At 37.1% G+C, this 14803-nt stretch overlaps 1 protein-coding gene across 1 annotated transcript; it reads right to left on the bottom strand.

The window, feature by feature from the left end:
• Positions 1 to 7237: 7237 nt before the first annotated feature.
• LOC107595463 (growth/differentiation factor 5-like) lies at positions 7238 to 12278 on the bottom strand. The gene is made up of 2 exons (XM_016285870.1): positions 11651 to 12278; positions 7238 to 8402 (listed from the first exon to the last, which is right to left on the bottom strand). Exons 1-2 carry the CDS (start codon positions 12276 to 12278, stop codon positions 7555 to 7557), a joined length of 1476 nt encoding a protein of 491 aa, XP_016141356.1. The 3' UTR covers positions 7238 to 7554.
• Between the last annotated feature and the right edge of the window lie 2525 nt (positions 12279 to 14803).

Genomic DNA, 14803 nt, shown 5'->3' with positions numbered 1-14803 from the left:
TGAGTGTGTGTGTGAGTGTGAGTGTGTGTGAGAGTGTGTGTGTGTGTGTGTGTGTGTGTGTGTGTGTGTGCTCACTTTGGGGCCCCGCTCCGCCATGAGTGAAGTTAACATTCGGTGCCAGATGCAGAAACTGTCAGCATGTTAGTCGAAGCCACGTTGCACAAAACCACGATGAACAAAAGTCGGTTCTTACATGACTTGTTCCCCCAGGAAGCAGCAGTTCAAGGCCGAGTTCAGATGAAGTCGATAAAAACACACTTAACAAGATGCCTCACTCAACTCATTCATCAGAGAGCGGCTCTATGAGTGCCACCTGTTTCTGATACAGCCTAAGAGAAAGCAGGAGAATGCAGAAATATCCAGAGACGTCAAGAACGGGAAGCTCTGACACTGAACACACTCGGCTCGTGAAGTAAAGGTATACAGTCTGTGATGAGTCAGGCTGGGTGACTGAACTAAAAAAAATTTTTTTTTTTTTGTCTTATTACGATATTCACATTCTTGATATTTGTGTTTTTGCTCTGAAATGGCTTTAAAAAATATTTAATCAATGAAAAAGTAAAATCAAGACATGATTTACAAGGATGATTGATATGTGATCATTCCCATTTTATACGCACCAAACAGCAATACTTACTTACATACTGCATGTTTTATAACATTTTAACATGAAAAATACCGCACTAAGACTTCTTGGAACATTTTTGAGTGACACCGAAAACGTATTTTTGAATTAAAGTTTTAAATCGATTCACTGAAATTGACCATTTGAACTGACTCAAGGAAATAAATCGTGCAGTCTTTGCTATTAAATTTGAAATGGCAAAAAAATGTTAATTAAAGCATCTGTCCCACAGGTGCTATAAGCTGGGGCAAGTTCAAGCTCAAACCGGTGTGCACCGTTTCGCTACGGTTTCCGGTTTGAACGACATGTTTCCTGGAAACGGTGTGCAACGGGGTTTGAGATGTGTTTTCTCTTGTTTGGTGGGTGTGTCAAACATGTCAGCCCAATCAGAAGCAACATGTATATAAACCACGAGGTATTAAAGAGACAGCTGCACAATGTAATTAACATCAAAATAAATTCACAAGAGCAAGTATATTGTTTGCACATGTTTATTTACATTAAAGGCAAAATAACTGAAATAATAAGAGCAGAAGTATAGATCTGGAACTTCTTTAAGTCTGTCTAAATATCATTTAGTAATTGCAATGTCTTCTGGTCCATATCCTTTCCTTAGGAAGGTGTGCAAAATACTGATTAATGTAACATAAAAATACTATACATATTTATATATTTTGCTATTGTATTATGGAATGACACTTTCATAAACTTTTCTATATTCCTCTGATTATATAATGGTAAATATTACAATATCATAGCACAACAACAGTGATCAGCAATAATGATAAGCCTAATACTCACAATAAAAATAATAAGGTCGTATAGATCATAACACAGTCTCGGAGGTAAGAAGTGGAGTATCCTTCACCTGAAATGTTTGTCTTTTCATCCTGAAATGCGAGGCAAATGTTGGATCACAATAATTAGGAACCACAGTTTCCACAAATCCCTTCGCTCGATTGGAATGTTCTCTTTTATTCTGGAGGGCAAGGGCAGTGACTGTAACATCAAGCGTATTTTGCAGTATTAAACACGTATTTATACCGATTTCATCAGGCTCCGAAAATTCTTCAAAAAGAGCATAAAGAACGGCCTTCTCAGCTGCCATAGTTGCGACTCTTGCGTCATCAGAACAGGGTGTTCAACGCATCACCGTTTCCGTTTAAAAAACGTTTTGCACCATTTTATCGGGGCTGAACGCAGCCCTGGTTTCCTATCTTCCACATGACCTCTCTCCAGAACCCCACCCTCTAAAGACGTCAACCAATCAGGAGGCAGCAATCCTGATAATGCAAAATGATCTACAGACAGAGCACATTTCTGATTGGATAGTCTTCCAATTGCCTAAAATCTGGCCTAGGTTGATTAAAAAAGCATAGATGGCCATTTCTTTTTTGCAGTTTACAGAGTATAGAATATGTATAGAGTATAGAGTATGTTTCAGTCTTACATGCAAGTTGTAATATTCACAACAATATTTCACTAAAAGCTGTGGGGGAAAAAACACATTTAAAGCTACTACAAGGTCTACAGTTATTTTAAATATAAAATACATTTAATATCAATATATGTTTATATATAAATTTAATGTTAATACATATTAATATATATATATATATATATTATTGAATGTATTTAAAAATATTTATAAATTATTTTAATGCAGATGATGTTTTGACACTGAAAAAAACTTGTATTTGGAGATTTAAGACGTGTCAAAATAAATGTCATTTTAGAACACGTTTTAAGCAAAACATTTGTCAAAATTGTAAGATTTAAATAGTAAACCATGGTAAACTATATATATATTTTTTTTATGAATTTATGTATTTAATTAATAAAATAAAATGTAAAAATGTAATGTCAGATAATGTAATATATATTTAATATTTATACATTAAATTAAATTATATATTAATAATTTTATTATTTAATAAATCAGCCAGGCTGTCTGATGAGCTACACTTTGTAGAGATGTGAGGTCATAAAGCACATTATAAAGTCTCATTTTGGTTTTTGAGATCCTCATGGGTTTTAATAGTGGCCGTCTGAAGAACTGCCCTGATGAAAGCTCTTTTAGGGTATTAATATGACAGCACGCTGATGTGTACGTCAGTCCCAAGCTTGTGCGTCACCATTTATAAACTCAAGCGTGTGTGCGCACACAGTGCTCGTATACCTGTGTGTGACTGGAATATGATGTAAAACTACTCTCGAATCCAAGTGAGCAGGTGGTTCTGCTTATGTGTGGAAACAAAACACGTCTCTTTAAGACTATGTGATACTGTACAATCTGATCTAGTTTGACACTTTGCCACAATCCAGGGCCATGCACAGTGACAACCGAAACGTAATCCTACAAACAAGTCATGTTTCTGCTTAGATGTTTTAATGTTAAAATGTACAATAGTCCGTGCTTTCAGAAATAAGAATGTGCAATAAAGTTATTTTAAAGGAATAGTTCGCCCAAAAATTTTAATTTGCTGAAGATGAACTCACCCTCAGGCAATCCAAAGTGAGTTATCTGTAAAACTGCAAACTGTTCTTTATCAGAACAGATTTGGAGAAATTTAGCATTATCACTTGATTATTGTGTCATCTGCAGTGAATGGGTGCCGTCAGAATGAGAGTCCCAACAGCTGATATAAACATCACAATAATCCACAAGTAATCCACACCACTCCAGTCCATCAGTTTATGGCTTGTGAAGCGAAAAGCTGTGTGTTTGTAAGAAACAAATACATCATCAAGGTTTTTAACTTTAGAACCATTGCTTTTGGCCAAAATACTATGGAAAGTCCATAATCCGTAATAACGCTTCCTCTAGTCAAAAGGTCCATCACCTGATGTCCTCTCACATCAAAATCCACCAACATACTTGTTTAGAGCTGTTTTGGACTGTTTTTGCTTGCAAATGATGCTTGACCTGTGCAAAATTTCACTCCGGATTCTGACAAGTTGACTTTTCACTGGAGAAAGCAATATTATGGATAGAGGACTCATATTTTAGCTAGAAGGCTAAGCAATGGTTTTAAGTAAAAAAATGTCTTGATGTATCTGTTTCTTATAAACATGCAACTTTTCACTTCACAAGACTTCAATCATCCAAAGTGAGTTATCTGTAAAACTGCAAACTGTTCTTTATCAGAACAGACTGATAGATGAGAAATTTAGCATTATCACTTGATTATTGTGTCCTCTGCAGTGAATGGGTGCCGTCAGAATGAGAGTCCCAACAGCTGATATAAACATCACAATAATCCACAAGTAATCCACACCACTCCAGTCCATCAGTTTATGGCTTGTGAAGCGAAAAGCTGTGTGTTTGTAAGAAACAAATACATCATCAAGGTTTTTAACTTTAGAACCATTGCTTTTGGCCAAAATATTATGGAAAGTCCATAATCCGTAATAACGCTTCCTCTAGTCAAAAGGTCCATCACCTGATGTCCTCTCACGTCAAAATCCACCAACATACTTGTTTAGAGCTGTTTTGGACTGTTTTTGCTTGCAAATGATGCTTGACCTGTGCAAAATTTCACTCCGGATTCTGACAAGTTGACTTTTAACTGGAGAAAGCAATATTATGGATAGAGGACTCATATTTTAGCTAGAAGCAATGGTTTTAAGTAAAAAAATGTCTTGATGTATCTGTTTCTTATAAACATGCAACTTTTCACTTCACAAGACTTCAATCGATGGACTGGAATGGTGTGGTTACTTGTGGATTATTGTGATGTTTTTATCAGCTGTTTGGACTCTCATTCTGACGGCACCCATTCACTGCAGAGCATCCATTGGTGAGCAAGTGATGCAATGCTACATTTCTCCAAATCTGTTCTGATGAAGAAACAAACTGATCTAGATCTCGGATGGCCTGAGGGTGAGTATATTTTCAGCAAATGTTGATTGTTGGGTGAACTATTCCTTTATTGAATTGCCTGGTATTTATAAATGTTCAATGTTCAAATGAATAATTTTAGATGTCTACGTTTTTATTAATGAAAATGTTTCATTTTTTACACAATAATCCACAAGTAATCCACACCACTCCAGTCCATCAGTTTATGGCTTGTGAAGCGAAAAGCTGTGTGTTTGTAAGAAACAAATACATCATCAAGGTTTTTAACTTTAGAACCATTGCTTTTGGCCAAAATATTATGGAAAGTCCATAATCCGTAATAACGCTTCCTCTAGTCAAAAGGTCCATCACCTGATGTCCTCTCACGTCAAAATCCACCAACATACTTGTTTAGAGCTGTTTTGGACTGTTTTTGCTTGCAAATGATGCTTGACCTGTGCAAAATTTCACTCCGGATTCTGACAAGTTGACTTTTAACTGGAGAAAGCAATATTATGGATAGAGGACTCATATTTTAGCTAGAAGCAATGGTTTTAAGTAAAAAAATGTCTTGATGTATCTGTTTCTTATAAACATGCAACTTTTCACTTCACAAGACTTCAATCGATGGACTGGAATGGTGTGGTTACTTGTGGATTATTGTGATGTTTTTATCAGCTGTTTGGACTCTCATTCTGACGGCACCCATTCACTGCAGAGCATCCATTGGTGAGCAAGTGATGCAATGCTACATTTCTCCAAATCTGTTCTGATGAAGAAACAAACTGATCTACATCTCGGATGGCCTGAGGGTGAGTATATTTTCAGCAAATGTTGATTGTTGGGTGAACTATTCCTTTATTGAATTGCCTGGTATTTATAAATGTTCAATATTCAAATGCATAATTTTAGATGTCTACGTTTTTATTAATGAAAATGTTTCATTTTTTAAATTATGAATTTTCAGGAGTTTTGCTTGAGATGTTTGGTAATTGATTTCTCTAAAGCCAGACTAAGCAGTCCATGAATTCATTACATAGAGAATATTCAGTTTCATCATTGTTGTTGTAAAGTATTTTCCTGTCATCAACAACAAAGCCACATATGGACTGATTTTGGTGTAAGCGGTGCCATACCAATATTTGTTATCTTCTTGTCACATTTCTCTGCATTTTTTCCTCTTTTATTCAGACAAATTATTTGATGGTGAAAACATTGTACCTGTTTAAGATGTGCATTGTCTCTCTAGCAAAAACTCTTACAAAGAAAAATCACTTGAAACGATTTCGTTCTGGGACCTTTTGTTTATTATGCATATCTGCTTCCATCAGTTAACATTGTAAATTCCTGGTTTAAAAAGTTTCCATTTATTTACAAAAACAAAAACTGAAAGTGCAGACATAGTTAAACTATCTGTGGTATGGGTGTTGAATTAAATTCACTCAATTTAAATGCCATGTTTAAATGAAATTATATAGCTTTCTATATTTGTACAAAACGTTTTGAAACCATTTTTTTTTCTTTCAGAATGGTTAGCATCACAATATGCGTTACATGCGGTTACTTTGGGAAGTAACTTTGACTTGGATCATAAAAACAAAAACAAAACACATGTCCATTATCCCTTCAGCACTAAATGCAATAGCAACAGATTTCTTTTTTAAAGGTTAAAAAAAGAAGTTTAAACTATTTGCATTGAAATACATTTAGCTCAATTAAAAAAACATTTTTTAAAATAACAACTAGACATTTACTCAAGTTTTATCACTTAAAAAAATACTTAAAAATGTGCTTCTGTTGAGCAGCTAATAACGTGAGGACAAAAACATCAACCGGTTAAAACACTCTGGTGAGTAGTGGTGTCATTTCACCAGCAAGAGTCACAATTCTGAAGATATAGTCTCTGCACTAGTGACTAATCCGGCACTGGTAAAACATCTACTATAATATAATTCAATATTTACTTGTTGCTTGCAGTTACATGTATTCCAGCAAAATATACTGAATGGCTGTCAATGGAGACAGATGTTTTTAGCAGCCAGATGGTGTAGTTATGACATCTACCAGCAGGGGCAAACTGAGCCAAATTAGCAGAAAAGCCCTCGGCTAGTTTTGAAGAGACACCTGCATTTGACTAAGGAATCTGCTATGTTTTATTGGCACATCAACACAGGTTTGTGTAAAAAAATAAAAAATAATACAAATGTAAAAACAACAGTGTTTGTTTGTTCTGAATCCTTTATGTGAACCTCCAGGTGTTAATAATGATCTACATGACAGGGTTGTGCAAAATTCAGAATGGAACGATCGGCTCTCTTTCAATTCACGAGTGTGAACTGAAATTGGCCACATCTGACAGGAAGTTCATGGGAATGACAGGAAGAGCAATTTACTGAATCGCAATTCATCACAAATAATGCATTCTGGGAAAATAAGTGTTTTATCCACCTTGGTTAACAGTTAATTCATTAAATATGATGGAATATATGTTCTTTTATTTAGTTTATATATATTTAGAATCTATCTATCACAAGTTACATATTTCTTTATATAGATGTGGATTTGATAAGTGTGAATAGTGTAATACAATTTTTTTTTGTTATTGAAATATACAATTTTTTTTAACATAACATTTTAATTTCCGGTTAATTTTACTGTAAAAAACAAATTCATAAAAATAGGGCACAATGTACTGTATTAATATGAAGGAAGTTTCCATATTGTTTTTAAATGTATTTTACCTGTATTTTGGATTGGATTGTGTTTTATAATTAATAGAAATGTCTATATAATTAATAAACAATGTCCTACCTCCTTACATTCACATTCAAATTGCAATTTTGCTTGCTTACTCGATTCAAATTGAAGAGCTAAATTTGAATTTAAAACATTCTCAGTTAAATTCTGAATGGTGCACAATCCTGTTTCATTTTGAATGCAGGTGTATAAGCTAATGTTTATTTTAAAAAAAGGTTAACAAAAAGGAAAAGTTTTGGTCAAATAACTCTTGACAAAGGAAGTCTGGAAGTCATGAAGACCCAAAATGTATCTCTTCTGGTTGCTCTTTGACAGTCTTCAGAATATCTCGCTACCTGCAACCACAGCTCTCCACCACCATGTCCTCGTACTGCTTGTACACCACATTATTGGCCGAGTCAATGTACAGAATACTGATGGGGCTGAGTCTGGTCGGGACGCAGCAGGTCGGTGGCGTGGATCTGGGATCCATGGAGTTCATGAGAGTCTGGATGATGGCGTGATTGGTAGGCTCCAAATGCGAGCGGATGGGAAAGTCGCAGACGCCGTCGCAGTGGAAGGCCTCGTACTCCAGAGGCGCGATGATCCAGTCGTCCCAGCCCATTTCCTTGAAGTTGACGTGCAACTGCTTGCGGTTGCACCTCTGTTTGGGGCTCTTGGGGGGTTTCTTCCCACGTGGCAGCGGTGCCCGCCGCATCCGCCGCTGGGTGAAGAGGTACTCGTAGACGGTCTTGTTGTCGTGACCCGAACGGGCTTTGATCTCGTTGTAAAAGAGCCCTCGCTTTTTCGTACGGCCAAACACCACAAAGAAGGCTTTTTCCTTATTTTGCCTTCCCGCCTGACCCAGGCCGAGTAATCGCAAATCAAGCAGTCGGCCTTGATCGACTGCGTCCAGCTCAAAGCAAAGCTGAGGAGTGTTTCTGAAGTTCTTGAACAGTTTCCAGATGTCAAACACTTCCCAGTACGGGGCGCTATGAGGGTTGATAAGTCGGGTCTGCAGCAGGACGGGTATGTGCTTACCTGAGGCACAGGAGTACAGTCTCAAAGCTACCATGCCCTTGCGAAAGTCCATGTGCTTCTTTCGGAGGATGCGCAGCTCTGCGCCTAACAGACCCTCCTTCTCCATTGAGCTGATGTTGAAGAGGTACTGCTGACGCCTCAGGAGGGGCCCACGGTCATCTGCAAAAGTTAAGGTCAAAGGTCAATAAAAACAGCCCTTGAATTACTTCAATAGTTTCATTTTAAAACTTAGTTCTGTTAAAAGCACAACACAAAAAAGTAGTATTATTTGCTTTTCATGTACCATTTTTATAACAAGTCCATGCTTTTTGGTTGTTACCATGGTAATACTAAATTTTTGTATGGTATTATGGTAATGTTGGATAGTTTTGGACATCTGTAATAGTATTACCATAGATTTTAGATACAAACTATGGTATTACCGTGTTTTTTTTTACATTTATTGTTGTAATACCATGATTTTATGGTCAATTATCATACTAATACCCTGGTTTTTGCACATGCTATCAAGATAATACAATGTTGGTTTTGTCTGTACTATAGTAATACCATGCGCTTTGGATATTATCCATGATAATGTTACCATTTACCATGGTAATAGCCTACTATGTTTTTGCACAGCAAAAATATTTTTTTATTTGGATGTACAATAGTGTTACCATGTTTTTTTGTATACAATATCAGGTTTTTAACATTTACCATAAGAATAATATGATTAGCATGGTAATACTAAGTTCACTGCATTTTTTTTAATACAATAACATGTTTTTTTTAATCATTTACCATAAGAATAATATGATTTACCATGGTAATACTATGGTTTTGCACTTCGTGTTAGGACAATACAATGATTTTATTTGGACATGCACAATGGTTTTACCATGTTTTTGGACACAATATCATGTTTTTAACATTTTCCATGAAAATACCATGTTTTTTTCCACATTTACCATGGTTATATCATATTTGTGCACATAATATCAGGGTAATAGAGTGTTTTTAATTGGACACAATGCTTTTTTGGTCACAATACTGCTGTTTGAAGTAATACCATGTTTTAGTTCACATGGTCTCATGATAATACTATGTTTTTTGGACATTTACCATGGTAATACAACGGTATCGTGTGCAGTAAACACCATATTACATGAATATGGCAATCATTCAGTAACATGGTATTCCCATCTGATACCATCACTGTACTTTTTGAAAGGGAAGACATTTAATTTTAAAAGAGTAAAATGATCAGTCACTTTGATCTTTTCTAACAGCACTGCAGCTAATTTTTTCCACAATCAAAGCTCACACATCGTGATTGTGTGTGTGTGTGTGTATGTGTGTGTGTGTGTCTAAGAGAGAGCACTTTCTGAATGCAATGCAATGCAATATGAAGGCAGTGCATTACAAAAATCAAAGGTTTCATTTTATCCAAGTTTGCTTTCAAAAGACTATTAAAACCAGACGACCTCGGCCTGGAGACCACAACATACTGTAAACACAGCATTATTATCAACCTGCAGCTATTTACCAGTGGGCCTACCACCGTGACATATGGCTTTCACTAACATAGGCTGAAAAGACCATCTGAAGCGCATGGAGAGGGGCAGAGAGAGTGCAACTGATTAGCGCTGTATGAGTGTGTGTGTGTTTGTGTGTGTGGAGATATAAATTACACTGAATGGATGTACAAAGACATGACGTGCGGTCCATTTTTAAACAAAGAAATAGTTATGACTTAGAGCAAATGTTAATACCAAAAATGGAAATTCTGTCACCATTTACTCGCCTTCATGTCAATCCAAACCTGTGTGACCTGTATGATCTCCAAAAGGAAATATTTAGCAGAATGTTCCAGGCTGCTCTATTTCATGCATTGAAAGTGAATGGAGAACTAGCATTTGTGCTTCACAGATGAGGTCATACAGGTCTGAAGCAACAAATGTGAGTAAACGATCATCTGTAGGGAAACTTTTCCTTTAGGTGACGGAAAAATGCATGCATTTCTTTCTCGGTGTCTACAGAGGATGTGGTAACTATAAATCTGGAAAGGGCATTTCACACAGCATAAACTAAAACCATTCAAAGTTTCTGAGGGGTCAACTTTGGAGCTACATAAAGCAGGGCCATTTAAATGCTGTTTTAAACAGATTTACTTTGAAAAAATAAAAACATATCGAGGCCACCTACTTGTAACCGGCCCAGGAGTTTATTTACTTTAAGCAGAGGTCCATCAAAAGTCTTATGCCAGATGCATATTGACACAGTTGGTTTGGGTCAGAGACCCGGATAAAAAAAAAAAAATTTCGATTTAGTATGTAGTGCAAAAACTAAGCAGAAATAAGATGTTTTCAAAATATATATATCCACTGACTTTTCTTTTGTATAAACAGAATAGGACAATTTAGCGTAAATGCAGTAGACTTCAAATGGGTAGTTGACGTGACATTTCAAGCAGCGACAGCAGTATCCTGCCATTTGAAAGGCCATAACATTTTCCTTTGCAAGTTTTATTTTGATTGTCATACCTGCACTTTTTTATGAGCTTATTATTTGAGAAAATATATGGAATGTAAACTCTATGGGATATTTATTCTCATAAATAATTCATTTTCACACTGCCAGGCTATTGGGCCTGCAAAAATCTTAAACATGATTAAAGATAGTGTGGCCACTTACTACAGCTAAAAATATACACATCATCTTATAAAATCTATTTTCACTTAAAATCTTTATACTAACTAGCTAACTAACTAGGTAAATAGTAATTGGGGATAGAAAAAAAACTGATACTGGGGCTAGCTGTCTCATGTGAATATTTCAGTGAGTGGTTTATTGAAAAAAAAAAAGTATATATTCATAAATATAAATATATATATATATATATATTTCTTGTTAAGTTTCACCATCATAGTCCAGGAAAATAAGTCTGGCATGTTGTCACAATATATGGGGTAAGTTGTCACATTACAAACCTGATATTAAATAGCTAATTATAGGCTTTTCAGCTCATTTTAAATAGTTAAATTAGTATAAAACATAAAACAATTCATGAAACAGCTACTGTAAATGTACCAGAAAACAAAATTCTAATTAATAAAATGTTACATATAAAAACAAAATAAACCATTTTGATTGTTCACCCATTTACCCAACAACTATAAAAAATAAAACAAATATGAAAATCATATGAAATATTACACGTTAAATATTAAAAATTTGCAACCAACAAAAAAAAGGAAGAAACACTTTTTTTTTTTACAATTCAGACTTTTGATTCAAAACCTCATAGTTACTGAGATACAGCCCTTGTGACAATTTACCAGTGTGACAACTTGCCCCGATTGTCCCTATAATGTGCATACAAAAGAACTCTCCAATGCAAAGCAGAATAAACAGGGATACCATACCTTGTCCTCTATCTACAAAGCTGGTGATGGTGTTGGCCATCCCAGCCTCGTGCAGGACACTAGTATTGACCTCTCCGCTGGTCAGTGACCAGTACAGGGACAGCATGTAGTCATGGGGCGTCACTAAAGGGTGTTTGGGTTCCTCGCTGTCCTCCAGCTTCATCGCTCGCGGATGCGCAGGTGCCAGTGCAATGCTTTTCATCACGCCAGCATTGGTCTGACCAGCCCTGATCGCAGCCGGCGCAGGGGATTTCTGCGCAGAAACTCCTTTATTGTGTCCCGCTTGATGCTGGATGCTGGAAGAGGATGCGACTCTCGCCGCATCCTTGGGTACCCAAGAGCGCGCGGCCTCCCTGCGCCCCAAACTCACAGGGACCGCGGCGCGAGCCGGGTTACCCTCGGCCTTGATCAGAGGTGGACCAGCGCGGATGCGAGAGATCTTGGCGTTGTCTGAGGGCTTAACGAGAGTCGTGCCGTTGCGCGCCACCGGTAACCGTGGATTGGCTTTGGCCGTCCCGGCGCCCCTGTGACCGGCCACTCCGGCGATGGAGAGCGCTTGCGGGATGGAGTCCAGGTATAACAGAGTCCAGAAGCCCAATAAAAGAGGGAGACTAGTCAGAACTTTCATCCTCTGATCTTCCTCTGAGTTTCGGTGATGGAGAAATGACCGACGGCTCTACCATGAACGGGTCTGGAGAGGTAAAAATGAAGCTTTGGAAACGTCTGATCGATTATTCTGCGCAAATCATTGCCAAGAGCCCCTCTCTTCAGAACCATAGTGATCCAGCTCTCTGTCGGAGTGGAGATCCAGGAGTAGGTACAAAAGCGCAGTGTCTCTCGGTGAAGTCCAGCGGTTCTGGTTGATATCTTGTAAGAGACTTGTTTAAAATCCCACTTTTTCCAAGAGGGAAGGATGGCGTAATGCGCTCTCTCGCTCACTCTCTCTTTCTTTCTCCGAGTTTGAACGTGGTCCAGTGAAAACAGCACGCGCACACGCACACAAACCTGCAGGTGCTGAAGTTGCGCGCAAACCTGAGCGCAGGAATTGGAAACGGAATTCCAACGCAAACGGGCTTAATTACTCTCTGATGTCATGCTGTCCAGATTTATTCAACTGCAATATTTCTTCTTAAAGTATGAGTCACTGATTTAGTCCCAGGGAGTATTGAAATAGTACACTTACAAGTATACTACTAGCACACTGATATTTGTATACTTGCTACATAAAGTATGCTTAAACTTTACTTAAGTATACGTAATAAAATAAACTTGAAGTATACTACTTTTTGGTAAGGGTAACTCAGCGAATGGCATCCATTTTTCCTGTCAAAATATTTTTAGCATTTTAATCTACATTTTAATCGTTTTTTCCTGCCTGCACCCTGCAGTGCCTTTAAAGATGCACAAGGTCAACATCCTTGTACTCTGGAACTGCTCAGTCTATCTTTGTTTGCTTTTCTTGTTTAGGCTACGTACTTTCCTTGTCTGACATGTTACTAGTGGCGACCAGAAATGGAATATTATCATAGCTCTGTGATACACACAGGCTAGGCTTTTCCAAAAAACATTAAAAAAAAATTTTAAAAAGCCAGACCACTTCTGGAAAAGCATTCTTTGGACGGCTGAAATTAAGATCAACCTGCACCAGAATGACGGGAAGAATAATGTATGAAGAAGGCTTGGAACAACTCATGATCCAAAGCATACAACATCATCTGTGAAACATGGAGCAGTGTGATGGCATGAGCGTGCATGGCTTCCAGTGACACTGGGTTACTGGTGTTTAGTGATGACGTGACTCTGAAGTGTATCATATTACACTTTATAGCTTCATAGTACAAATGGACGATGGCCCAAAACATACAGCAAAAGCAACCCAAGAGTTTTTGAAGGTAAAAAGTGGAATATTCTGCAATGGCAAAGTCAATCTCCTGATCTCAACCCGATTGAGCATGCATTTCACTCACTGAAGACAAAACTAAAAGGCAGAAAGACCCACAAACAAACAACAACTGAAGTCAGCTGCAGTAAAGGCCTGGCAAAGCTTCACAAAAGAGGAAACCCAGTCGCTGCTGGTGTCCATGAGTTCCAGACTTAAGGCAGTCATTGCCTGCAACAAAATATTAAAAATGAACATTTTATTTATGATTATATTTATTTGTCCAATTAAATTTGCTCCTGAAAATGGGGGGACTGTGTATAAAAATGGTTGTAGTTCCTAAGCATTTTATGTTATATTTTGGTTCCATTTTTTATTCCCCATGTGACAACTTGTCCCAACCTGACATTAAGAATACCCTTGTCCTAAGAATTAATCTGTTAAAAGCTACTGTCATTATATAGCTACAGACTCTTATTTGTGGAATTGTGACTCATAATAATCTTATAGTTAGGCTACTGAGATTTCAGTGACAACTAGTTCTGGTCTTCCTTATGTTTGATCTAAATGTAGGAGTTACTTTAAAATGAGCTGAACTAGTAGCAATGAGAAAAACACTTAGCAAATTATAAAGAGCGTTTATATGACCAACGGTCATTTTCTCCACCTCTTGTGTAAATAAACCCGGTCTGTAGTTGAAAGTGAAAAGGCACCATTCATCTTCCAATAGGATGGCGTAATAGGTGACAGTTTGAACATGTTTTTCTGATACACGTTCAAATGCGCAGCAGGAAATGCGTGTGTGTTAATGATGAAACTGTTCCATTTACAATGAGAAAAAAAAAAAAGCACAATATACTTCCTTGTGTAGTCCATTCAACCTGTAACCGGAGGCATGATGTTTTTCCCCCAGCAGATAAAAGATAAACTCATCATGGAAACAGTCAAATGTTCTATCTGCATGAAGATATTTTTACAGCACAACGTTGCCAGATATTATCAAACACAAGGGAATTTCCCCACGCAGGACATTTAATCATATCTGTGTTACTAAGCAAGTTTTAGTTGGCTTTCCTGAATGTCTTAACCAGCGGTTTGTGCTGAATTTATCTCGTTTCTCGTGGCTCTTAGACTCATTCAGGTCTATAAACTGAAAGTGTGAGGTCAGAGAGGGCATGCGTTCAACACACCCTGTCATTAACCATTTTAATGTTGTATTATCATACAGATGATCACTTAAACGGTTATTAAAAAAAAAAAAATATATATATATA

This window comes from Sinocyclocheilus grahami, unplaced genomic scaffold, assembly GCF_001515645.1.
Source record: "Sinocyclocheilus grahami isolate Dianchi unplaced genomic scaffold, SAMN03320097.WGS_v1.1 scaffold202.1, whole genome shotgun sequence".
In the NCBI taxonomy this organism is placed as follows: domain Eukaryota; kingdom Metazoa; phylum Chordata; class Actinopteri; order Cypriniformes; family Cyprinidae; genus Sinocyclocheilus; species Sinocyclocheilus grahami.
Note: the sequence above shows the minus strand (reverse complement) of the source record. Positions and strands in the feature narration are given on the sequence as shown.